Source organism: Crocuta crocuta, unplaced genomic scaffold (genome assembly GCF_008692635.1).
Source record: "Crocuta crocuta isolate KB4526 unplaced genomic scaffold, BGI_CrCroc_1.0 scaffold408, whole genome shotgun sequence".
Lineage (NCBI taxonomy): Eukaryota > Metazoa > Chordata > Mammalia > Carnivora > Hyaenidae > Crocuta > Crocuta crocuta.
This window is the reverse complement of record NW_027527444.1, coordinates 217633-241878: the sequence shown is the minus strand read 5'-3', so window position 1 is coordinate 241878 and position 24246 is coordinate 217633. Positions and strand designations below refer to the sequence as shown.

General features: G+C 62.8%; 2 protein-coding genes across 2 annotated transcripts in view; one reads left to right on the top strand and one right to left on the bottom strand.

Annotated features, from left to right (window-relative positions):
* Window positions 1–932, top strand: part of GBX1 (gastrulation brain homeobox 1) — a gene marked incomplete at its 5' end in the record, with an annotated part of 17891 nt that extends 16959 nt beyond the window's left edge. The window contains one exon of the mRNA XM_077761532.1: window positions 192–932. Within this exon, the coding sequence (XP_077617658.1) occupies window positions 192–745 (554 nt within the window). The remainder of the gene's footprint in view (window positions 1–191) is intronic.
* Window positions 933–3911: 2979 nt separating this feature from the next.
* The window catches only part of AGAP3 (ArfGAP with GTPase domain, ankyrin repeat and PH domain 3), a 27614-nt gene continuing 7279 nt past the window's right edge, over window positions 3912–24246 (bottom strand). Inside the window, exons 5-12 of the mRNA XM_077761522.1 lie at window positions 23577–23669; window positions 19151–19255; window positions 12850–13018; window positions 6201–6355; window positions 6021–6111; window positions 5646–5868; window positions 4765–5020; window positions 3912–4621 (exon numbers count right to left, since the gene is read on the bottom strand). Coding sequence (XP_077617648.1) covers window positions 4415–4621; window positions 4765–5020; window positions 5646–5868; window positions 6021–6111; window positions 6201–6355; window positions 12850–13018; window positions 19151–19255; window positions 23577–23669 — 1299 coding nt within the window. The 3' untranslated portion in view covers window positions 3912–4414. The remainder of the gene's footprint in view (window positions 4622–4764; window positions 5021–5645; window positions 5869–6020; window positions 6112–6200; window positions 6356–12849; window positions 13019–19150; window positions 19256–23576; window positions 23670–24246) is intronic.

Genomic DNA, 24246 nt, shown 5'->3' with positions numbered 1-24246 from the left:
CCCCCCCCGCCCACATCCTGGCTGTGCCGTCCTTGTCTCCCCTCCTCCCCATCTCGTCCCTTCCACGTCTCGTTACCCCCTGCCGTCGTTCTGTCCGTGCCTGGCCCGGTCCCGGTCCCGTGTGCCTCCTCCCACCTGTCTGCTTCTCCTTGCCTTCTCCTCCCCCGCCCGTTGGTTCTCGCTCCCCGCAGCGGAGGGGAAGGGGTTCAGCTCAGACGAGGAGAAGCCGGAGGCGCCAGCGGGAGACCCAGCAGGCAGCGAGCAGGAGGAAGAGGGCTCGGGCGGTGACAGCGAGGACGACGGTTTCCTGGACAGTTCTGCAGGGGGCCCCGGGGCTCTCCTGGGGCCTAAACCGAAGCTAAAGGGAAGCCTGGGGACTGGAGCCGAGGAGGGGGCCCCGGTGGCGGCTGGAGTCACGGCCCCCGGGGGCAAAAGCCGACGGCGCCGCACGGCATTTACCAGTGAGCAGCTTCTGGAATTGGAGAAGGAGTTTCATTGCAAGAAATACCTGAGCCTGACAGAGCGCTCCCAGATCGCCCACGCCCTCAAGCTCAGCGAGGTGCAGGTCAAGATCTGGTTTCAGAACCGGCGGGCCAAGTGGAAGCGCATCAAAGCTGGCAACGTGAGCAGCCGTTCTGGGGAGCCCGTGAGGAACCCCAAGATTGTCGTACCCATACCCGTGCACGTCAACAGGTTCGCGGTGCGGAGCCAGCACCAACAGATGGAGCAGGGGGCCCGGCCCTGAAGGGGCGCCCGGGGACGGTGGACGGCGGCAGATCGGAGACTGGGGTGGGGCTCTGTGGACCCGCGGGGCTGCCACTGTGATCCTGCCCTGGGACAGGGCTCCGCTGGCGACTAACTCAGCGCTAGGTACGCTCTCTCCTGGCAACCTGAGACGTGGGCACTCGGCTCTGAGCCCACTGCAGAGATCCTCAGACTGGGGGCTTCAGGGTTAAAGGGGCCTCGGTTCTCGTCACTGTGGCGCTGTGGCGCTGTGGGGACAGAGGTGGACTCCTGGGGAGGGGGGAGGGGACTCTAACATGCCTAGGGCCTGAAAGGTTCCCAGCTAACGCCCTGGAACTCCTCACGGTGGTGGAAAGAATCCACGGCGATGCCTAGCGAAGCTGATCACAGCTCCTTATTTATTTTCTGTAAAGTTTGTATATACGGAGCTATGTGCCTCTGTCTGTCTGTTGCACCCTGGAGAAAGACTGGGAAAGTTCGATGTCCCCGTCATCGTTAGCCAGAGTTCAGTTTCCTCTTACTGCCTTGTGGTGGGCTGGGTCTCGCCTAGTGCAAGGGCAAGAAACCGCGTCACCAGCCTCCTTAGAAACCCTTCGGCTCGCACCACCTCCCCCCACGTAAACTGCCTCCACTTCGGTCCTTTCCCGTCCTTGGTTCCGCCCACAGTCCACACCTAGACCTCACGTTCCCACCACAGCCCTTCTCTCCTCTTCACCCATTAAACGGGCAAGCTGCTTCATCTCTGCTCTTTCCTTTGGAAGAGTTGGCGGACTTAAGACTAGAAGATTCACTCCCTTTTGTATGATGAGGGGAAATGAGTACTTGACCCTGGTTTAGTTAGCTGGCGTACGGCCAGGCCCTAACTAGGCAGAAGTTACCAGTCCTGTCAGTGACTAGGGAGGGCAGTTTGGGGGGCGCACTTTTATCACCTGTGAGCTCTTTACTTTTTCTGGGCGGAGGACACAGCAGCCCCCCCTCTGCTATTTCAGATGTGAGGGCCTGGAGTAAGACTCCTTTCTAGCTCTCTGTTCGTACTGCATTAACTGTGGTGTCTCCTTCTCCCCATCGCATGTTTTACGGAGTTTGGGGTACCAAACCCTCTTCTGTTCTAAAACGAGATTGGCTGAGAGGGCCCCCTGCAAAATGGATGAGGCGGGAAGGCATGGTGGTTCTGGACAGGTGTGTACTGTAGGGGGAGCTACAGAACGAGGAGCTGGGAGGTGGGACTTCTACGAGCGAGTTAGGTGCACCAAGTAACCACGAGGTTAAGAGGCTTCAGGGGCACCCGCAGGAAACAGGGCGTCCTGTGAGCGAAAGAAGACAAACTAAAGCTATTTGCCGTTTCCCCCACCTTCACCGAAGATAGCACGTGTGGAGGGGGCTGCTGCACACACTCGCCTGCACAGACACTGGGCAAAGAGGATTATTACAGAAACCAGCTGAAGTTGGGATCATGGTAAGCGGGCCTTCTTGGGAAGAAACCTGACCTACACGGATTTGGGAGGACAGCTAGGGGACGGAACAGAGCCACCGAGAAGAAAACCGGGGCTTTGAGGGAGGCAAGGAGACTCAGAAGAGTGAGGTCAGGGCAGGAAGTACAAGCTCAAGTACCCGGCGGCCTCCTCTCCTTCCTTAGAAAACTGCGGCAACCCGATCCCTAGAATGGCAGACCACCCAGTGTTTACGCAGGCGAAGACAGGCTTTCCTCGGCAGTGCCTTTCTCCCGGCTGGTTTTGGCAACCGAACAGCAAGCTGGGGCTGTGACCGGCTATTAACAACAGGGTCACGGTTCCCCAGCTCGGATGCAGGGGTCCAGGGCAGGGCTCCTCTATTTGGCTGAAATGCAGCAAGGCTTGAAAATTAGGCTAAAAAATGTAGTCGGGATCGGCCCCATTCCTGATCTAGACTGAGGCTGTCTCTGCCCACACAGGGAACCTACGGGGTTAGGTTCTTTAGGGGACATGCCGGGCAGTGGTGGAGGGTCACAGGAGCTGTTGTCACTTTGGTGGTGGGGACCGTGTCCACAGGTCTCAGCCTAGAGCGGACGTTCTCTGGCTCCATGCCTGAGGGAAGGTGGGGGTGGGATCCAAGCTCCTGATTAGCCATTTTCTTCTGGATTTACCTACGAAGCCTCCCAAACTAAACTATACTGGGCAGCGCTCAGCCACTTCAGCAGCTGGTTTTCCTTAGGGAAAATAAGAAAAATGATTATTGCTAGTATTTTTCTGAGCCCAGGAACCCATTCTTACACACACCCAAGGCCCTATTTCTGTCCTACCCTTAACTTTGCTGAAGGCTCCTACCAGCCTTGCGAAGGGGCTGTGGACCAAGAAAATACAATCCGGTTTCTTTTCTGAATAGCATTTACCTGGCTATCGACCTTCTCTTAGGTGGGTCCCCGTCTGGACTGCCAGCCCTCCCACGCCCAGTGAACACTCATTAAATGACAGGAGACGGCCACCAGCAGAGTGGCTGTAGGAATGGGAAAACAGGCTCTTCGGAGAGCAGGGACCTTAACGTAGCAAGTTCTCGTCCCTGAAGAGCAGGTATAGAGGGCCTTCCCCAGGCCTTCCTAGGGTAAGGGGCAGTCGGGGGCACAGGGGCTCAGGGCTCTTCCCCCAGCTCGGCAAGATGTTGGTGGGATTCCAGTGGCTGTTGTACCCGCAGTGGCCTACCTCCCCGCTCTCCTCAGAAGCGAGGCCTGGGGCAGGGCTGCCGCCGTCCAGTCCAGCCGCTTACCGTGTGGCTTCCTCAGAATCCTCCTCCCTGTATGCCTGGCTGTGGGAGCTACCTTCCCAGACCCTTAGGAAGGGGGACGACCCTTCTGTCCTCCTCCTGGGTGACCTTTGGGCGGCACCAGGTGTGGCATGGGGTTACTGGAGACGAGCTGGAAGAACTTCCTGAGGGCAGGAGCGGGGCGTGTGAGTAAGGGAAGCAGCGGAGAGCTTCCAGCAGGAAGCACAGAGCTGCGTACTTCCTGTCAGGCTTCGCTGCCAGTGCCACCCACAAACTGCGCCGCCGGCAGGAGGGGGCTGAGCGGAGGCCGCAGGGCCTCAGGGCAGCTGGCACGGGATGAGGGCCCAGAGTACCCACAGTGAGAAGGCAGCACCAAGAGTGGAGCTGAAGGACCTTTCTGGAAGGGCAGAGACACAAAAGGGAAAACAAGGCCACACACAGCCTGGTTTACTGGCTCATCACACACACCGGATATGTACACAGACATAAATATTCCAATGTACAAATTTACACGGGACTCACAGATCACCCCTCGTCTCTGTCATCCAGCACCCGCCCCCCAACCTGCGCCCTATCCGTCCAGGCTCCGTTACAGGATGAAGGCTTGCAGGGGGCTGGCAGGAGGAGGTAGGAATCTGGAGGAGGGAGAGGTCCTGCTCCCCTCTCCTCACAGGCACCTCCAGAGGGTCCTGTCCCTTTGCAGTGGCACCGTGGGGCAGAGGGCTAAAATACCTCCACTCCCTCTCTGCTGCAGCTCGATTCCCAGACGCCGCCTCTGGTCCCTCGGTCTCTCTCATCCAGCTCTTCTCTGGTCTCACTCTTCCTGATTTCCTCTCCTCCTTCCTTTCTCTCTGTGCCTTGGCTCCAGTGCCTGTAGGGAGGAGGGGCCCCAGGCCACGGAGTCCTCTCGGCCCGCGTGCCCTCGTCCCGGGCCTCAGAGAAGGCTGGGGCTTCGGTGCAGCTCGGCGGAGGTGTTGGCGCCACTGGCCGGCTCTCTGCTCGGGGCAGGTGCCAGGCCGCAGCCCTCCCCAGGGCAGCCGTGCTGGATCAAGATGTCTGCGCACTCCTGGCTCCCGGCCCGACGGGCGTAGGCCAGGGGGGTCAGGCCGCGGGCGTCCCGGCTCCTCACGTCCACCCCATACTGCGGAAGGAAGCACGCTGTCACGGTGGGCGTGACGTGGCGAGGAAGGTATGGGTTCTTGGGGGGGGCAGAGCGGAGACTGGGTAGGTCAGGGGGCCTTCGGGGGTGGGACCAGGAAGGCAAGGGCGGAGCCCACCACTCACCCAGATGAGCAGCTGGGTGAAGACGACGTTGGCCATGGCACTGGAGAGATGCAGAGCCGTCCGCCCATCCCCGTCGCCGTAGGTCTCGTTCACCTCCTCCTTGGACCCGTGGGCCAGAAGCATCACCAGCAGCCGCAGGTCGTCCTCCACCACGGCCCGGAGCAGCTGCTGCCCCAGCGGCACGTCCGAGCTCGGCAGCGGCGCCAGGAAGAGCTTCTGTTCGTACTTGGCCCGTATCCAGCGCTCCTTCTCCTCCCTGCAACCACAGGCCCACGGAGGCATGAGCCAAGGAGGGGCCTGCGCCAGGGGGCGGGGGCCGGCGAGGGTGCTCGGGGAGCGACGGCAGCCCCCCGGGAGGGGAACAGGCACTAACAGCGTAGGACGGAGCGGTGGGGAGACAGAGCCAGGGAACGGGCGGCCTGCGGACGGCGCACCGCGGGTACCGCGAAGGCTGGGGGAGAGGCCCCTCGGGGCCTGGGGGACGTCGGGGGCCGAGAGAGCAGGAAGATTCCAGGCAGGGCTCCCGTGGTCGCTTATCTGGACCTGCTGGAACAAAGGGGGTGGGGGGCCTGCGCTAGGGGCCCACACACTATCCTATCTCCCACCCATTCTCCCCATCTCAGAGCGTGGGCCAGGGCCTTCGCGCCACAGAGCGATAGGGCCCTGCGCATGCGCCTCCTGCTGGCCCCTGACCTGCTGATAAGGCTCAGAAAGGGCCTCTTGTTGTGAGGAGCCTGAGTGACAGGCAGGGAGGGGGAGGGGCACCCCAAGGGGCCACTGCGGAGCAGAGCAACAGCTAGGTTTAACCCTTAGAGCACTGCGGCAGCCACCCCACACCATCCCGACCGTCCCCATTCCAGGCCGCCCCCTCGCCCCCTCACCTGCAGGCGTCGGGCCCAGGCTTCGCATAGCCGTCCAGGGCCCCCTCCCAGACACTGTTGGCCAGGGCATTGCCCATCGCAGTCATGACCGCTAGCAGCTCGGGTGGCCAGTCATCGAGGTCAAGGGAGCGGACCCGGGACAGGTGAGCCCCCAGGTGGCGATGGGTCCCTGAGCACTCAATGCACATCAGGGCGCCCAGGTTCAGGCTGGCCCAGTCTGGATCTAGGTGAGGAGAGGCACCATGAAGTCCAAGGGCAACCAGAATGATGCCACCAGGGAAGTCCTTCCCCCCTCACCCCGCTCCTCTTTCGTGGCCAACTGGAAGGCTCTCGTCAAGCCGCCCCGACCCCAGCCCCGCCGGCCTCCCTACTCACTGGGGGCGTCGCAGTCGATACAGAAGCTGTTGCCACGGACGGTGCGGACGGCCTGCACGGCCAGAGCTGCATTGTGGTTCCCCACGCGAGTCTGCGCAGCGGGAGAGACCGGGTTGGGGGGGGCGCTGGTCAGTCACAAGGCCACCTTGGCTCCCACCCCATCCGGGCCTCGGTGCCAACCTTGTCCTTGGCGCTGCGGCAGCCCTGCAGGCTGGCGAGGATCTGGGCCTGCACACTCTGCACCCACAGCTCCCGCTCCTCCGCGGTGGAGGCCTCGAAGTGCCACGTCTGCCCAGTGAGTGACACCAGCACAAACTCGAAGGACTCCTCTGCCTCTGTGGGGACAGGGGTATTTGCCACCATCAGGGAGGGCGCCCCGCCGCGCACACAGCCGGGGACACACTGCCGCCACATCTCCATGCACTCCTGCCTTCCTGGCTCTCGCCCTTTCACCCACCCCAGCCTCCAAGGCCGTGCCCACGGGGCACCTTGCAGGGACGCAGAGCAGCCCTCAAACCCCTCTTCCTGACCACCTGTGGAGCCTCGGCGAAAACGGGTGCAAGGTTTTCGCATCCCTGGCTGGCGCTGCCAGGACCTGGTCTGCAACTCAGAGAAGGGCGCTTCCTGGAGAAGAGCTGAGTGTGTGGAGAAGGATGCGATGGGGCGCTAGGAGGCAACGCCGGGAGGGGGGCGAGTGTGGGCACCATCCGTACATGTCAGCTGCAGCCGCCTCATTTTGCAGCTCATTAAACCCAATATTCCTGACGGCGTCAGCGTGGGGCTCCTGGGAGCGGGGCCCCTCCCCCGCCACCCTGGCGCAGGCAGGGAGGACGAGTGGGTGGGGAGGGGCGGCGAGGTTTCCCCCACAAACCGGGACGTGTGAGCGGAAGGGGCCTGAGGACGGCTGTGGGGACCAGCGCCAGCGGCCGGACCGCGGCCCCGAGCACCGTGGCGAAGCCGTTCAAGCTCTGCTCCCCTCGGCCAACAGAAGACCGGACGTGCATCTCCCTCCCGGTGGCCACCACCCTGCGGGTGAACAGTTCCTGACAAGCACCGACAGTGACAGCCGCGGGGGCTGGGGAGACGACTGCGACACCTGCGGGAGGCCCACGGGGGAAGCAGGGGCCAGGGCCGCAGTTTCAGGTTCTACCCCGGGCACCTCAGTGACACACGTTCCCGGAAGTCTTCCTGCTGGGCTCCTGCTCTCAGGGCACCTTTAACGGAAACTGCCTCCTAGCAAACGCTGGTGCCCCTTCCTTCCCCAGGCTCACCGGTCCACCTCCCCTCGCTCTCAGCATAGCCTCCGAGCTACGCGAACTCGGTCGTCTGGGGCGCTCGGTTCCCTGGCACAGGTGGCTTCCGTGCCATCAGTGCTAAGCGGCACTAGCCCGCGGGCAGGCTGGGAAAAGCGGCTCTTTCCCATAGAGGTGATGCCCACCCACACCCCTGTCCTGCCAATCAGAGCGGAAGTGAGCCCGAGGCAGCAACAGAAGCTACGCCTCTCTGGGAGCAAGGGGACTCCAACCACTGAGGAGAGGAACGCTGAAGACACTTTGGAGGAAAGCAGAGGAGTGCTAGGACTAAGCCCAAAATATGAGAAAGGCCCCACGGGAAAATACTTGAGAAGCTGGAATTCCTTAGCCTACAGACGACTAAGGGGAGACTTCGCCAACTAAGACGCACGTATTAAGCACCAATTATATGCCCAGCACTCGTTAAGCTCCGTGGGTGATACAAGAGACACAGAAAACCTACGTCCTGCCCCGAGTCTTGGAAGAGCTATTGGAGCAGCCGCCTGCTGTCTTTACCTTCTATACGGAATAAAAGAGAAGCTCACATTTTAGCAGAAAGGGTTTAAATGAGGCAGGAGAACGAGCTTTTCTAAGGTACGGGGTCTAGACGGCCACAAGAAGTTGTGGAACTATGGTTATGGCTAATCACTACTACAAAGTGCTTCCTCTAAAGATGGAAAACGTGGTGTTACTTTTAGGGTACTATCCCCGAATCCCACAGCCCACCTCCTGTGCCCCAGTTTCCCTCTAGGTCCCCCTAACCTTCAGCAGCACTGCTGGGGCCGTCTGGTCGGGGGGTCCCGGTGCTCTTTTTCCTCCGGTGCTTCTTCCGGTTGGAGTGGGGAGATGGGGGAGGCTCCAGCTTGGGGCTGGAACTGAGCACCTCAGCTGGGCCACTGGCTGGTGAGGGGAGAGTTGGAGAAGTGTGGGAGGAGGGAGGGGGGCGCAGAGCACAAGACCTGCCTGGCACCACTGGGGGCTCCACCCTGACTGCTGGCTGGGCCACCCTGGGGGAGCCCGGCCCCGGCCCAACCCCACAGCGTCCCCAGCCTGGGAGGAGGAAGAGGGGAGGCGGAGAGAGAAGAGTGTGGGGAACGCGGGCAGAGCGGGATGAAGGCAGCGGCAGCCCCGGAGGGGTGGAAGGCGGCCCAGGGAACTCACAGGGAGCCGAAGCCCCAGCAGCTCCGCACCAAATTTATCCTCAATCACACTCCCCGCTCCTCACAATTAATAGCAGAATTAGAAACAATCAGGGAGCTGCCTAATTACTGTCAATTAGAGCGCGCTAATCAAGCTCCCGTCTCCCACACCCCGCCCGGCGCTCACCACTAAATGTCAAACTTCATTAGAGGCAGACACGCTCCCTCCCTCCCTGCCTTCCTCTTTCCAGACTCAACAGAGGGGCCCCACCAAGGCCAGCACGTCAGGACAGTGACTCTGGGACGCGCCCTCAGCTCCCCTTCTCCGTGGTCACTCCCCCCAGGGACACTCGCACGTGGAGGAGGAGCCGAGGAGACTCCCTGTGCTGCGAGCACCCAGGTGCTTCCTGCGGTCAGAGCGCAGACGGAGGGGGGGGGTCAGTGCTCCCGGGGGACGGGGGCCTGTGAAGGGCTGCTGGGAGCCACAGCAGGGAAGGCTGGATGGGCCCAGCCTGAGGGGAAGGGGGGAGGAGCAGGTTCGCCTGAGCTGCCACCCCCCACACCCCCCACCAGCTGGCTTCTGAGGGCACGGGGAGCACCCTGGACTGTCCTCCTTCCCTCACACCCTTACCTAGGGGAGGGCAGCCCTGCGCGCATTTCTCTCTCAGTCTGCAGAGCTGCTGATCTGGGACTGAAGGGGCAGGATGTGGGTGAGAGCAAGCGGGGGGGGGGGGTGCTCACTGAAGAGGCAGGGAGAAGAAACAAGGGGAAGAAGAGTGGAGATGTGAGCCAGGCACCAAAATGGACGAGAGGAGGAGAAAATGAAGGAACGTAAAGGGAGGGGGGGAAGGCAGGGTTTCTGACCAGCCGGACAGGAGGGGCCCCCAGCGTATCCGGCGGGCAGCGCGGGTGGGGAAGCTATCCGGATCCCGGATCCTATCTCTACGAACCCCCCTGCTCCGTGGTAGGAGAGCTGCCGCCTCCCAATCGTGTTTAAAGCCCCCAGCCCCCGACCTCCCTACTCAGCCTGTCCCCCCCGCGGTGAGGCTGATGAGCTGGCAGCGCAGGGGGCTGATGGGGATGCCGGGCAGGGAGCACCACCAGCGCTGCCTGGGGCCGGCGGTGGGTGGGCCGGGAAGCTGCNATCCCGGCATGGCCTCCCGGGCTGCGGACGCCGCCGCCTGGCTGCCCTCCACCGGGTCGCTTAACCGGGGCCTGCGTACCTGGGGGCAGGGCCTCGCTCCACTGGTCGGCGCTGGAGACGGAGCAGGAGCGCTGGTGCAGCCCCTCGGGGCGAGGGCCAGCCCAGGCCGGGCTGCTGGCCGCGGAGGGGGCACCTGGGGGCGGGGGCGAGGGTCAGACCGGGAACGGAGGCCCGGGAAGGGGTGCGCAGACTCCTGAAAATAGGGCTGCGGGCAAAACTTGCGAAATTCTAGCAGCATANTCTCTTCCACATGTGCCATTTGCTTTGCCTCAGCTTTGGTGCCATTCTGACGAGAAATAAGTGTATCAAATTCCAGTAATTATGTCTAATTAGTATTAGTAATTATCCTGTTGGGCTGGAGAAAATTAATCTTTCGTTTCCCATCAGGGAAGAACGGCGAGCCAAGGGGAACCGGAGGCCCAGGAGTCCGAGGCCAGGGCGGCAGGGCCTCGTGTGCCCTCCCAGGCCGCGCCCGCCTCCCTGCGCGCGGTCCCTCTGAGGGGCGCCGCCGCCGCCCTCTCGCCTCAGGCCGCCTCAGCGCAATGGCGACGGAAGTGGGAGGGCAGGTGGACGGCGCGCGAGGTGCCCGAACTAAGGGCTGGAGGTTAGTAAGGAGGCGGAGACGGGGACCCGGTGGGGGAGCGGGTGGCTAAGTCGGGGCTCCCGCCTGGCCCGGGAACACACGGTGGAGTTTCTGGAAGCCTAGGGATGGGAAGCTCTGAGCTGAAGCCACTAGAAGGCACAGAAACAGGCGCGCCACCCCTCGTGCCCTGGGGGCGGTACGACGGACGCTGCGAGGCGCAAGGCAAGTTCTGTGTTTCTCTTGCGTTGGTGACAACACCCGAGGCGCGACCTGACACAGGAAGTGCTTATTAATACACGTGTGGCGCCAACCCTCCCAGCCAGTCCGCCCCTCCCGGTCCCCTCGGCAAGACGCCGGCACTTCCGGTCCCTCCTCTCCACAAGCCCGCCCCTCCCACTCGGGCCTGACAGGTGCCTGCAAACTCGGCCTTTCTCGGGGGACCCTCGCTCCGCGGCACGGGACCCACCAGGGCCGCGCGCGGTTCCTAAATTCTGAGGCCTTGCTTCTCCCTGCNCACTGTTCCCAACCTCACCCCTGCCTCATGCCCAGCCCCACCCAAAGACATCAGAGGCCCAACTTCCTCCCCAAGCCCCCAACTCCAAACCCCGAGGGAGGGAAAGTGCTTTCCCTTTTCTTTGTTAATTCTCCCCTCATTACGCCTGCAATCCCACAATCAGTGTGCACTGTAATTGTCGAATTTGATGCTAATGATTAATGAATTAAACATGGAGCCATCAATTAGTCCTCGGAGGATAATTCTGCATAAAGCAGCGGATAATGTAATTACAGTAACAAAGATAATGAGATGTTAACATCGCCCGGTGAGCGGGAGACATGTGTGAGTGTGCATGAGGTCGGTGTCAGCGCGCGGTGGAGGGGACACAGGCCTGGGTACGTGCCCCGTCCGCGTGTCCTGGGGACGCTGGTGAGTGTGTGCGGGCGCCGGGAGCCCTGCGGGTGCGCCAGCTGCGCCTCTCTCGTCTGCGCGCCCCGCCCCCCAGTGAAGGCTGTCCGGGCCCAGGAACGCGAGGGNGGCTGCCCCGCAACATGTGCGTGCAGCTGTGGCGAGCTCAGGGCCCTGGCGGATCCCCAGCCCTCCTCACCCCTGCAAGCCAGCGGTCTCTCAGCAGCCCGGACTTCGCTCTCTGGGCAGAGCACGCGGCCCGCCATTTCTGCCATTCACCCCTCCCCCTAGCGCACCCCTGCAGGGGGCTCTCAGCACCCCACCACGATGGGTGTTCTCTTTTTCACCCACCCTTCTTCAGTCCACTAGAGCCCCCCCTCTGCACAAGTCAGGGGCTTCTCTCTGCGCTCAGCGTGGCTTGAATAAAACATGGCTTTTCGAGTCAGGCACACTTGGGTTCAAACCCCAGCTCTACCATTTACTGTGGGATTTTACAGACAAGCTTTTTAATCTCGCCTAGTCCTCCGTTTCCTCATCCATAAGATGGGGGCGACAACCTCCGCTTGGGAGAGCCGCGAAGCCGGGGCCTGACANCTGCCGCGGGGGGCCTGCCCCCCCAGCCACGGGTCGATCAGCCGGTGGCGGCCCCTCCAGCCCGGTCAGCGGCGCTGAACCCATGCCATGGGGCGGGGGTGCCAAGGGCCCACTTGCCTCAAACAAGGACACGCAGGGGGCCGTGGTCTGACCTTCTCTGAGCCCTGAGTTGCTCGGCGCAGGCCTATCAGCCCCAAGGGGGGCAGTTCTACGGGGTCGCTTCCGTCCATTCCAGGGCCTTAGCACCCAGCCCTCCTTCCACGGAATGCCCGCAGCGGCCTATTGCTGCGATGCAGAAGCACCCCCCCGGTCCCCACCCGCCCTCTGGGGACCAGCACACCTGTGCTAAGAGCTATCCCCCGGGGCAGGGACACCGCGACAGCAACTGGGAGAGTGTCAGAGTGTCACGAGCAGCTGGTTCTGGGTCGAGGACCAGGAGATCCAATCATCTAGCACAACAGCAGGGCCCAGAGGCCAAGGCAGATCTGGGGCAAAGAGACTCGGAGTGGGCGGGACAGCAACATGGCTTAGGAGCCACAGAACCCGGAGGCAGAAAGAGCCGGGGACAGAAGGGAACGTAAGCGTCATTCACCCGAACTCAGGGTATCGTCTGGAAAGGTAAGGACCGGCCACGGAAAAGCGACCACGCCCCGAGCCCTGCACTCTCAGACTCTCACTCTTCCCTCCTGCACCGCCGGACACGCGCCGGAGCTGGCGTGGCTTCCGGCTTCCCTCTAAACTCCATCCTCTCCGAGCAAAGACCCAACCTCTCACCGCAGCCCTGCGCACGTTTGCCAGGGGCACCCCAGGGAGCTCTGCCCCCCTTCCACCTCCCTCTCCCCACACGGCCCACGCTAGAGGCCCCGCCATCGCCCACCTCGGCTCCAGATGGGGGCAAATGGCCCCAGGACCCCTGACGGCACCTGTCACCGGGAGGCTGTGCGGCCCTATCCGTCTCCAGACCACTATGTCGGCTGAGGACCCAGGCTGAGAAAGAGTGAGACCCCATGGCCGCCTACCTTTTCAGGCCTCCACTGCCCACTCTCCGCTCTTCTAGAGAAAGGAAGCGATGCTCTCTGTATGCCCACCCCCCCACCTTAGCAGCCACCTCACCTGTGCCCCCGCCCAGCTGCGTGTTACTCCGCTCCAAGGCCAGCCCGTTGGCCCGGGGGCTGGTGCCCGGGGCTGTGGTAGGTGTGGCTCGGGGCAGCCGCTTTCCAGGCACCTTCACTGTCGTCCGCAGCAGGTCGATCTCCTTGCCGTGGACGTTCTGCATGTAATCCTAAGGGCCACGTGGATAAAACAGACGAAGATTCATTAGGACAGGTCACTCCTCGGCCACACCTGGGCTCTGACGCTGACCCACCGATTCCGAGGTCTCGCCCCCTGTGCAGCAGGAGAGAGAAGAAAGCCCTCGTTTCAAAAGCCCAACTTCTGGACGGAGGTAGAATTTGGGAAGAGAAGGCCAATGGCCCGGAAAGGAAGTGACAAAATCCCTGGGACCACAGGCGACTGGGCTTCCACAGGCTCTGGGTGGCTAGCCACTGACTCCTTCGGCCCTGTTTCCAGAAGCTTCCACCTCCACTGGGGCACAGGGAACTTTCAAAGCCTAGAACTCACTTTCAAAGTTCTCACTCCTTACAACAGTGTCTGACAATAAACGTTTTTGAACAGTCAAAACGAAGCCTTTGAGTCTTTCTGGCGTCCTTAGGAATGCAGGCAAGTCCACATTCTCACAGATCCCAGCGAAATAACAATAACCATTATGTCACCACCTCACCTGCCTGCACACGGGTCAGCTGTCCCCTGCACTCTGTGACACAGGAGGCAGGGCTGCCAGGGCCACTTTACAGCGGAAGAAACGGAGGCTCACTGAGGTCAATCTGCCCAAGGTCACATGATCAGAAGGTGGCCGAATGGGGACTCAAGCCCGTCAAGCCCAGCCCTTGAGGATTCCCAAGGCAGAGCCCCGAGGGCGGCCTTCCGCAGCCCAGCAACAGCCCACTTCAAGTCAGCACCCAAAGGCCCAGAAGTGGCGTGGGGAGCGACCCGGAGAGTGCGAGCCACTCCGTCCCCACCCGTTCCCGCCATTTCGCCACTGGCCTAAGAGTCCCATGGTGGAGCCGCAACATGGGGGCCACAGAGCAGGGCCCAGCCCCTGGCCCCTAGCTTCCTGCCTTACCCCCGAGCCTAGCCAGGGCCCCAGCTCCCCCCACCGCTTCTGGTCTCTCCTTCCAGACGCCTGACTCCCATTTCCTCACCGCCGTCACCGGCAAGGCAAGTTCCTCAGCAGGTCCCAGCTAACGTCCCTGGGAAAATGTGGCAAAAAAACACCTTTCAGGGAGCAGCGTCAGGCGGGGGGTGCCAGCTGGAGCTTTGATGGAATCCCACCGATTCGACTCCGACGCGCTCTTCCCCCTCAGGAGCACCCTGGGGGGTTCTGTGCACGCAGCTTCCCTGAGACACGGTCCCATCGAGGTTACAGCCACCAGCTCTCGTACCTTCACCCGCTCTGGGACGTTGGCCTTTGCACCACCCGGCAGCTCCCCTGCCTTCTCACCCTTTAGCTTCAGGGGAAAGGGACCGAGTCCTGTGTTTTAAAGAGCAGGAGGGGGGCGCCTGGGTGGCTTAGTGGGTTAAGCATCCGACTTTTGCTTGGGTCATGATCTCGCGGTTCGTGGGTTCGAGCCCCGCGTCGGGCTCTGTGCTGACTGCCAGCTCAGAGCCTGGAGCCTGTTTCAGTCTGTGACTCTCTCTCTGACCCTCCCCTGCTCACGCTGTCTCTCTCTCTCTCTCTCAAAAATAAATAAAAAACATTGAAAAAAATAGTAATAAAGAGCAGGGGCGGGGCGCCTGGGTGGCTTAGTCGGTTAAGCATCCGACTTTCGCTTAGGTCATGATCTCGCAGTTCATGGGTTCGAGCCCCGCGTCGGGCTCTGTGCTGACTGCCAGCTCAGAGCCTGGAGCCTGTTTCAGTCTGTGACTCTCTCTCTGACCCTCCCCTGCTCACGCTGTCTCTCTCTCTCTCCTAGAAATAAAAATATTAAAAAAAATAAAAAATAAAGAGCAGGAGGGGAAGGCCACCCTTGGGGAAGCAAGGGAAAGGCAGGGGCGACCAGGGGCTCAGAGCTGCCCTCCCCCCGGCAGCTTTGGGAATGACCATGAGGATGTCGAGTAGAAAGCGGTCACCTGGCCCCAAGGAGCCAAGAGAATGTGTGGGTTTCCAGTTAGGAAGAGGAGCAAGAACAAGGAAAGGGCGCCCCATGCCAGACTCCCTCCTCAGGCTGCACCTAACCTCCGAGCTGGGTCAACAGGGGAGGGGACTCGTGAGAGAGCCACTGAGGCAAGCACGGTAGCGTCACCAGCTGCGGGGAGGCCTGGCCAGGCCTGGCGCTGTCTTCTATTCTCCATGAGGCCAGGCCACCTTCACAGCCCTTCTTCAGAAGGACAGAGGAGGAGCGGCCCCCACCCCCGTGTGGCCAGCGAGGAGCTCCCTTCCACGTGGCCTTGGGCTGTGTGCGTGCCCTCCGGCCACCACCCAGTCCCCCGTGAGGAGCAGCGCCAGGTGCCCGGCTTCCGGCATGCCCTGCTTCACGCCTCAGAACCACAGGGCGACACCAGAGAAGTCAGGAGGAGCAGTGGGCGGAGCCTGGTGACAACCCCTCACCCCCAGGGTTCTCCGTCCCCAGCGCTGAGCCACGCCACAGCGGCTGGGAGAGAAACAAACCCAGGAGCCCCTTGCCTGCCCGCTGCCCTGCGTCCCCTCTACACGTCCATCCTCCAGCCTTGCGCTCAGCCCAGCACCGGCCAGTCTCAAGCCCTCCTTAGTCGGAGCCCAACGTCCCGAGGACTCGGCTGCCACATGCGCCCATCCCAGGTCCCTGCACAGAGTCCCCCACCTCGGATCTGCTGCTCCAGACAACTGTCAACAGCTGGCTGGGCCGAAGGCGCAGCTGCGGTCCCCCTCTTGGGGGGAGGGGCGCGGGCTGCTCTAGTTCACAAGGAGGTCACGGCAGCTGCAACAGTTTTCAGGCCCCACAACAGCCCTGGGATGCCCAGGCCGGGACGCGGCACACGCGGACGCCACACCAGGACAGAAGCTGCACAGAGAGACTCCATCCTGGGCCGAGGGGCCCGAGACGGACCTAAGGGGCCTGCCCCCACCCCCCGGGATCCCTGGCCACACCCTCGCGCTCGCCCCGGGCCCCGTGCCAGGCTGGCCCCAGGACCGCGCCGGGAGACGGCGCCCGGCCCAAGGACAGTGTGGTGAGGAGCACGAGGAGCAGCAGGGACGGGGACACGAGGGGCCGAGCGACGGCGTTTCCCTCCGTCAGCAGAACGGGGAGCTCGGCGGTGGCGGTGGCAGCGGCTGCTCAGGAGAGCGGTCACCACGGCTGCCTTTATTACCCACCATCAAACAGCAATTTCTTCCCCAGCCTCCTCGCTAATTACCCAGCCAGCGTTCTCATCTCGTTTTATTACTGGAATTAACAACGAGTTCAGAGCGTGGAAAGCTATTAAGATGTGTGATTAAGCCACATTCAATTAGTTTCTACAAACAATTTAATTGATGTTGCAGATAGAATTAACAGAAGGTGATTGTGTGAATGGCTCCGCTGGCTGCAAAATGGGGGAGGCTGTGGCGGGCTCTCTTGGGCCAGGCAAGGATCGGGCGTGAGGCTCGAGGCCTGCCCGCCCGCCCTTCCTCCGCTCGCCCACCCGGTCCCTGCGGCCCAGCTGGCCTCCAGCGACAAGCAAGTCGCCGGCACGGCCGCCCTGCGGTCCCAGGCAGGAGCTGTCCCTGAGACGGCAGTCGACTAGGCCAGAAGTAGCCCGCGGACCTCTGGGGTGACGGGGAGGCCCCTCGGCCACACGGCGCCCCAACAGGAGGGAACCTCCGGGGAGACCGGCCGCCCCCCGAGCGGGGATGGTGGCTCCTTGCGGCGGTCAGCTAAGAAGCTTGCTCAGGTCTGCAAACACGGCAAAGCGGTGAAAGAGGCAGGAAGCCAGCGACACTTGAGAGCCACCACCGAGGAAGGAGATCAAGCAGCGAGGGTGGGGGGTGACGGAGCAAGCAGCCTTTACTGGGAGGAAGCGCGAACCCTGTTCATGCAGCAGCACGACTGACCCCCCATTCAGTCTTCACTCCGGCTTGCATTTTGAACCTGATTCGCATCTTCCAAATGAGCAAAAGCAGCGCCCACAGGCCAGTCCCCCGTGGCTGCTGGCACAGGAGGGAGACACAGGTTTGGATCCCGGAGCCGGTGAAGGAAGAGCTGACCCGGAGCCCGCGCTCTCAGGAGCCTTTCGCGCAACCTCTGCACGAGGTCCTATGGCCCAGCGACCAAGAGGCCAGCAGGGCCGCCTGCCTCGGAGACTCACCCTGCGGGCAAGCAAGGACAGGCCCGGATGCCCCTACATCCCAGGCCCCTGAACACACCAAGGGGCACACATCATTCAACAAGTGAGGCACCGGAAGGGACTGTGAGGAGCTCAGACACCCAGCCTGGCAGTTCCCGCCAGCCTTCCTGACGACAGTCTAGGCGACGGCTGCCCAGGTGCGAACTCTCTGGCACGTTCTCAGCAAGCCCTGAAGAGAGGTGTTCTCGGCCCGTGCAGACAGCTCTGGGTAACACTCAGAGTCAGGGTCACGGGGCCGAGCATTAGCTCCACTGGTGGCTGGGTGACTGTCTGGCCAACCCCACCGCGCTCTTGCTCTCTGGTCTGCTTCACCTTCCCTCCTAAAGCCAAACCCCACACAACACCCCACGCGTTTCTGTGTGTCCTGAGACCCCTCTATGGTCCCCCTCCTCCCCTCTGGGCTTCCTGCTACCGGAGGCATGGGGACAGGCAAAGGGGACAGANGCAAAGCCCACATGGGCGGGGGAAGCCGGGATGCTTGGAGAGGCTACTTCCCAGCGAGTCCCTCCTGCCTGGGGGTCGGGCTGAAAATACAACCAGCTGGGAGTTAAGAGGCGCCAGGCATGGGCGTGGACTGGGCATGGCGGCCCCTTTCGGCTGGGAAATGCTGTGGCTCCGCTGTCTCTCTGCTACAGAGGCCCTGGACCTGCAGGATGCCCGTGTCCTAAGACACCTGTGTCCTGCTGCCTCTCACGGACTCAGCAGCAGGGCCGGGTGTGCATATGAGGCGGCCTCCGGAGTAGGGAAGGGGGTGGTGCCTCGAAGCCTCTGTACTGAGTCCCCAAGGTGTGGCCCCTCCTCAACCCTCCAGTCTCCTGATGCCAGCTCCCACCCTGTGGAGGACGAGACACCAGGAGGAAACAGGCTAAGTTGTGGGGTCCCCTGCGTTCAGGGGACCAGTTCGTGCCCGAGCAATCAGATACGGAGAAACCCGGGAGGGCGAGGCTGGGCTCCGGCCCGACGGGATGCACACCGCCCGCCCTTCCCACGCCAGGCCTGCGTGCGTTTCCACAGCAGGGCCGTCCGGGCGGTGCCCGCAGGGCCTGGAACTGCGGACCCCGGCACCTCGTGGGTCGGGCCTCCCTGTCCGGAGGCAGGCCCTGGGCTTCGGGGCCGGGGGCGGGGCCGGCCCACGTGCTGTGCTCGAGGGCCTTCACGGGAGAACTCATTAGCCCCGCAGTGGGGCGGTGACAGAGATGGATTCTGGTGACAGCTGTGTGCTGGAGCCACGCAGCGAGGGTGGGGGGAGGCAGGCAGGGTGGGAGAGCTGCCACAGGGGCCACCCTACTGTCACCTCACCTCCCAGCCCCCCGGGGCACAGGCCACACACCCTCNGATTCTGGTGACAGCTGTGTGCTGGAGCCACGCAGCGAGGGTGGGGGGAGGCAGGCAGGGTGGGAGAGCTGCCACAGGGGCCACCCTACTGTCACCTCACCACCCAGCCCCCCGGGGCACAGGCCACCCACCCTCCAGACCCCTCCACCCGCCATCACCGCCACCCCCATGCTCCCCTTCCCAGGAGGACCCTGCCACTCCCTGCAGCCCCCACATGACTGCCCCCCCCGCTCTCCATCATCACAGGCCCAGGAACCCAGGGATTCCCACTCATGTGGGTCCCCAAGAGACAATGGCTGGTGACACCGGCACCCCCAGCTTGAGCGATTCCAGGTACACAGGGCCCAATCAGGCTCTTTAAACAAGCAGGGGGCAGGATGTGGGCCCTACCACACGTGGCAGCCTCGCCTAGAGGCAGCCATCCCTGGGGTTGGGGAGGGGGGTCTTCTCCCAAGGGTGCAGCCACAACTCAGACTTTAGGATGAAGGGCTCAGCCCGGGCCTGGGTCAAACAGTAGGTGTGGTTCCCAAGCCCCCAAAGCGAGGCTCTTTCTGAAGGGCAGGTCTGCTTCCCTTCAGTCCCGGGGTCAGCCACCCCCTCCACTCGCGTGACTCTTCCTCGCCGCCCCCTCCCCTCCCCCGCCCTCCCCCAGACTCACGTGCAGACTCGGGTGGTAGGTGAGCAGCCCGTTGTCACAGAGCGTCACGTACTTCTTCTTCCACTCCTTGTTCAGGGACTTGCCGCTCCGCTTCAGCAGGATGCCCTGAGGACAGAGGCCGGGTCAGAGGCCGGTGCCGGCCCCGCACATCTGAGCAGAGAGGCTGTGAAGGACCAGTGCTGACCCGGGGAGAGCCAGTTAGCCAGGCTCTTCCGCGGAACTCGGCTCTCCCTACTCGGCTCTCCCTGACCGTCCAACAGGCCACCCCTCGCCCCCCCGACCCAGAGTCGTGGGGCCATGTCAGCAGGAGGCAGGGTTTCAGATGGCCTCCTGGCAGTGATGCTCCTGCCTGTGTGTCACCAGGGCTGGGTGAATAGGGCAGAAGTCCCCTAACCATCCCCAGAATGTTCCAGACTCCCCAAGGCAGGCAGGGCACAGCCATAGAGCTCAGCGGACAGATTCGAGCTCCAGGAGAGCAAGGAAGTCCGTGTGTTTTGTTCGCGGACACGCCCTCAGCACCATGACAGTGCCTGGGACACAGCCGATGCTCAGCACACGTCCGGCGGGTGGGTGGGGAGAAGGCGCAGAGAGCGTGGCCGCCAGAGATGCTGACGGGGAAGGGGCCCACGGCGAAGGGGCCCGCACAGAACACCCAGGACGGCCTTCCCCTTCCCCTAGGGGGGGCCCCGGAGTGTCCCAGACAAAACTCCAAGGGGAGAGCCACACAGGAGGGGCTCAAGCCTCACACAGGGGGGTCAGGACCAGCACCGGCCGAGGAGAGAGAAAGGGAAGCACCCGGAGCCCACCGCCGCCGGCACCAGAGAGGAGGAGCTCAGAGATGAGCTCAGAGATGTGGCCTTGATGGCAAGGCCTTCTCCCCAGGAATGGAGGGCCCTACTCTGGATAAGCAGGAGAACCAGGATTAAGAGATTCAAGCGAGGTGACGCCCGGGTGGCTCAGTGAGTTAAGCATCGACTCTCGATCTCCGCTCAGGTCATGATCTCCGTGATCATGGTTGGTGAGTTCAAGCCCCACGTCGGGCTCTGTGCTGACCACAGAGAGCCTGCTTGGCATATTCTCTTTCTCCCTCTCTCTGTTCCTCCCCTGCTCATGCTCTCTCTCTCTCTTTTTCTCACAGACACACACAATATTAAAAAAAAAAAAAAAAGAGGGATTCAAGTGTGAGGGAACAGTATCCTATGGTCCTGCAGCCCAAAAGTGGAAGGTAAACCCCAATTCTCTCACGCCCCCTCTCTAAGCGCTTCTGAAAAGCAGGCTCAGGCCTAAGGGGAGGTGGTTAGCCAACAAGTGATTGGAGTTTCCTGCCCGATCTCCTCACCAGGGACCAAGATGGAGCCGAGAAAGTCTCCCACCTTCCGACACACCCCCACCAGCACTCCCTCCTTTCTCTAGCTCCTTCTCCCCGCCGCCCCCAAAAGGCAGATGCCGTTGCGGGAGATTAAGTTGAGAGTCCGGGGCCATCTGAGGACACGCTCCACTACCTGGTCCCCCTCAGCACCAGACACCTATCCTCACACGGAGCATCTGAAGACGAGTGGTATTAATGGGACCTTCCCTAAACTGGGTGGCTGGAACATTCCGGAAGGCAGTCAGGCCCCTGCCCAGCCGTCCGTGAAGGAGCCTCAGTGACCTGCTTCTGGGCATGGCATCTGCCCCGTCACAGGCCAGGAACAAGGCAACGGTAGGCTGCTCCGTGAGAACCTGGACAAGGCAGCGCCCGGTGTCCCCTGTGCCCTCAGGAAGCACGGGGACGATGGCGGCTCACCTGCCCCTCCGCTCTCCCGTTCCCACACCTCCTCGGCCTTCGGCGGGACAGTCCACGCCAGCCTCTGCTCTCACATCCTCCCAGCCCCAGCCCCGGCCCCCCTCGCCTGACCCTTCATCTCCACCAGGGCCGAGCCCTTCCCTCCTGGGTCCGGGCCCAGCTCCGGGTCGGGTCGAGGGAAAGGGAATCCAGCCTCCGCTCCGCTTTCTGCCACTGACTAGCCCCTAACATCCAACAAGCCACGTGACTGCTTGAGCCTCGGTTTCCACAGACAGACAGGGAGAGCAGACTCACGTATGGAGGTTTCCTCCCTCTTCCAAGCACGGAATCAGGCCTCAGGATGCCAAGGAGGGAAGCCCTTTTCTACCCAGAACTCTCTCCCCTCCTTCACCTGGGCCTCGGTCAGGGAGGAAGCCGGGAGCCACAGACCAGCACTAATGAGCTCGGTGAGCAACTTGCCGGCAGGGGTGTGGGAGGAGTGCCCGGCTTGATGGAGAAAAGCTGGCCAGGGACTCAACCTGCCACCCACTTGTGCCTCCAGCCCGCCTCTCACCTGCCAGCCGCGGACCGGGCGGCCAAGGCTGGGCTAGCTGGGGGCCTGCCTAGCAGGCGCCTCCTTCCTTCCGAGGGTAGGGAGAAGAGCTACAGGGGTCCCTGCTCCCCTCCCTGGCCGGCCGGCTGCGCACGGCGGAGCAGGAAGCAATCTGGGGCGGAATGGGAGCGGTGCGGAGGAGGCGACAGCCCCAGAGGACCCGTTCCGCCGCCGCCTCCCTCCCAGCTCTGCCAGCCGGCTTAATTGCGGAGTCCGGATTGATTGGGAATGCAAATGGCAACTGAAATGCAATCTCCACTCCCAGCAGGAGTGGGGGGGGTGGGGAGGAGGAAGGATCGGAGTGGGGAGGAAGGGACCTGAGGGCGGGGAAGGGGCCAGACTGGCCCTGGGGCAGCCGGGGGCTGGGGGAAATCACGAGGATGGGCCCCGGGGGCTGGGAAAACCAGAGCAGGGACCCCCCACCTCAGCGCAGGCACACCCCAACCTCCCAGGGAGATCCGCCCACCTTGGAATCGGCACTCACATCCAGTCCTGCAGGGGNGAGGATGGGCCCCGGGGGCTGGGAAAACCAGAGCAGGGACCCCCCACCTCAGCGCAGGCACACCCCAACCTCCCAGGGAGGTTCCGCCCACCTTGGAATCGGCACTCACATCCAGTCCTGCAGGGTATCCCTGAGGCTTGGTGGCCTGTATCAGCCAAGTGGCCTAGCGCCCAACCCCCAGGGCTGGGTCAGAACCCCAGGTGCAAGTTCACAGGACCTCACCCCCAGCCCCCAGTTCTCCCCTCCCTCCCTGTGGGGGATTCAGGGAACAGATACATGAGTCCATACCCCAAACGGGACGGAGGCATTTGGGGCCACATTCATCTCAGAGCAAAGGCCCTGGAGAAAATGTTCTCTTGTATTTATCTGACGTTTGTGTGTGCGCCTACACGCTCTCAGAACACACCTGTCCCCACAGCAGACACACACACACAGACACGTCTCTCTCTCGGCCACTCTACCTGGCCTCCCGGGAGGTGACCCCCCCCCCAGAGTGGCCTCTGCCAGGCCTCAGTGTGACGCTATTTCAGGTGATGGCAGATGCAGTACAGGGACACGGAGCGAGCGTAGTTCACCTGGCTTCTGGGGACCCTGACACTTCCTGGTTCTCCGTTCGAAACACACCTTCACCGCGGAGTCAGAATCTCACTTTACGCAGGAATTCTAGTCAGACTGCCCATGGGCCCCAGAAGGCCCAGCCTGGAGGACTAACCTGACCCCAGGGCCCGGGCCTGGCCAAGCTCTGGTGGCCTGGCCACACGGTTCTCCTCTGCGGTCAAAACCTGACACACAACACGGCCCCTGTAGACACGGCACATCTAACCACCAGCTCCCAAGATCTGCGCCGGGCCCAGCATCCTGTGGGTCCAGCACATCAGCCACCAAGCCACCGCCGCCAGCCTCGCGGGCACCCCAGCCAGCAGGCTTCTGCCCGAGCTCCAGACACAGACGCCTCCTCGCTTTACCCCCATCCAGCCCAGCAGCTCAACAGCCCTGCTCAGCACACCGCCGTCTGCACACAAGGACGCCCTCCATCCTTCAATGTCTTTTTCCAGCACCGGGACCCACTCCAGGGGCCTCTGGTGGCTCTGCCAGGAGGAGACTCAGAAAAGAGGGGGCCGGGAGGGGGCAGCCCAACCTGGCCTTTCCTTCACCAGAGAACAGAGGCTCGTGTGGACAAAACTGCACCAGTGAACCCAGGGTAGGACCAGCCCACGGGGTGCTCTTTTGTGAATTCCTTTCCTGGGACCGGGAGAGGCAGGCCAGGTCACCCAGCTCCAGAAGCGCCAGCCCGTGGGCAAGCCGCGGAGGGCGGCAGGTGGCTCTCTGCTGCCCCCCGGTGGTGGTGAGGGGGATGCGGCAGAGCCTGGGGCGGGGCCGGGTGGCCTCTCTTCCCAAAGGTCTGCCCTCAGCAGGGGATCCTCTCTCCCGGTAAGGATTCGGGCCTGGGAGGGGGGAGTGCCGGCCTTACACCACCCCCAGCGCTTCCTGGGCCTCACCCCTCACCTCCACCGCTCTCCGGCCACTCAGGGGAGGGACCGCTGACCTGTTTGATGGGGATGGCCCGACCACTCCCGATGCTGTCCACCTTGCAGTCGGCGGCTTTCTTCTCCCTGTCCAAGTCGGCACCCTTTCGAGACTGAAAGAGAAAAGAAGAGGCGTGTTAGAGANCAGGAAAGAACTGAGACCACGAGTATTCCAACGGGTTTATTCTTACACACGGCACCATACAGAGCAGCACAGGTCACTGAGCCAGGCCCGCCCCTTACAAAAGAGCAAGGACACGAAATACCGAGGGCGCAAGGAGCGCGCAGCCCAGGGGGCTGGGGCGTAAGAGAAGGGAAGGGGCGAGGAGAGGTGGACGGTGCGGCTGAGGGACGGCTGGGAGCACGGGGCACGAGAACTGGGGGAGCCAAGTCCAGAAGTGAGCGGGCAGCGGCCCATCTGCGGCACCGACGCCACGCGGCACACGCCGCACCGGGCGCGGTCGGCGAGGCCCGGGGGGCACAGTGGATGGAGAGAGAGAGGAGAGAGGCCAAAGGAGGCCCTGCGCCCCCTGCCAGGCTCCTGGGGCAGAGCCCGCCCCAATGCGGATCCTAGGAAACGGGGAGGCCAAGAAGGGGAAAGGCAAGCGCGCGGCGTGGCTGTGGCATCCGGAGCGGAGCAGAACGGCAGGAGTCCATGCAGGAAGGAGCAGAGGAGGGAGGGGCGGGAAA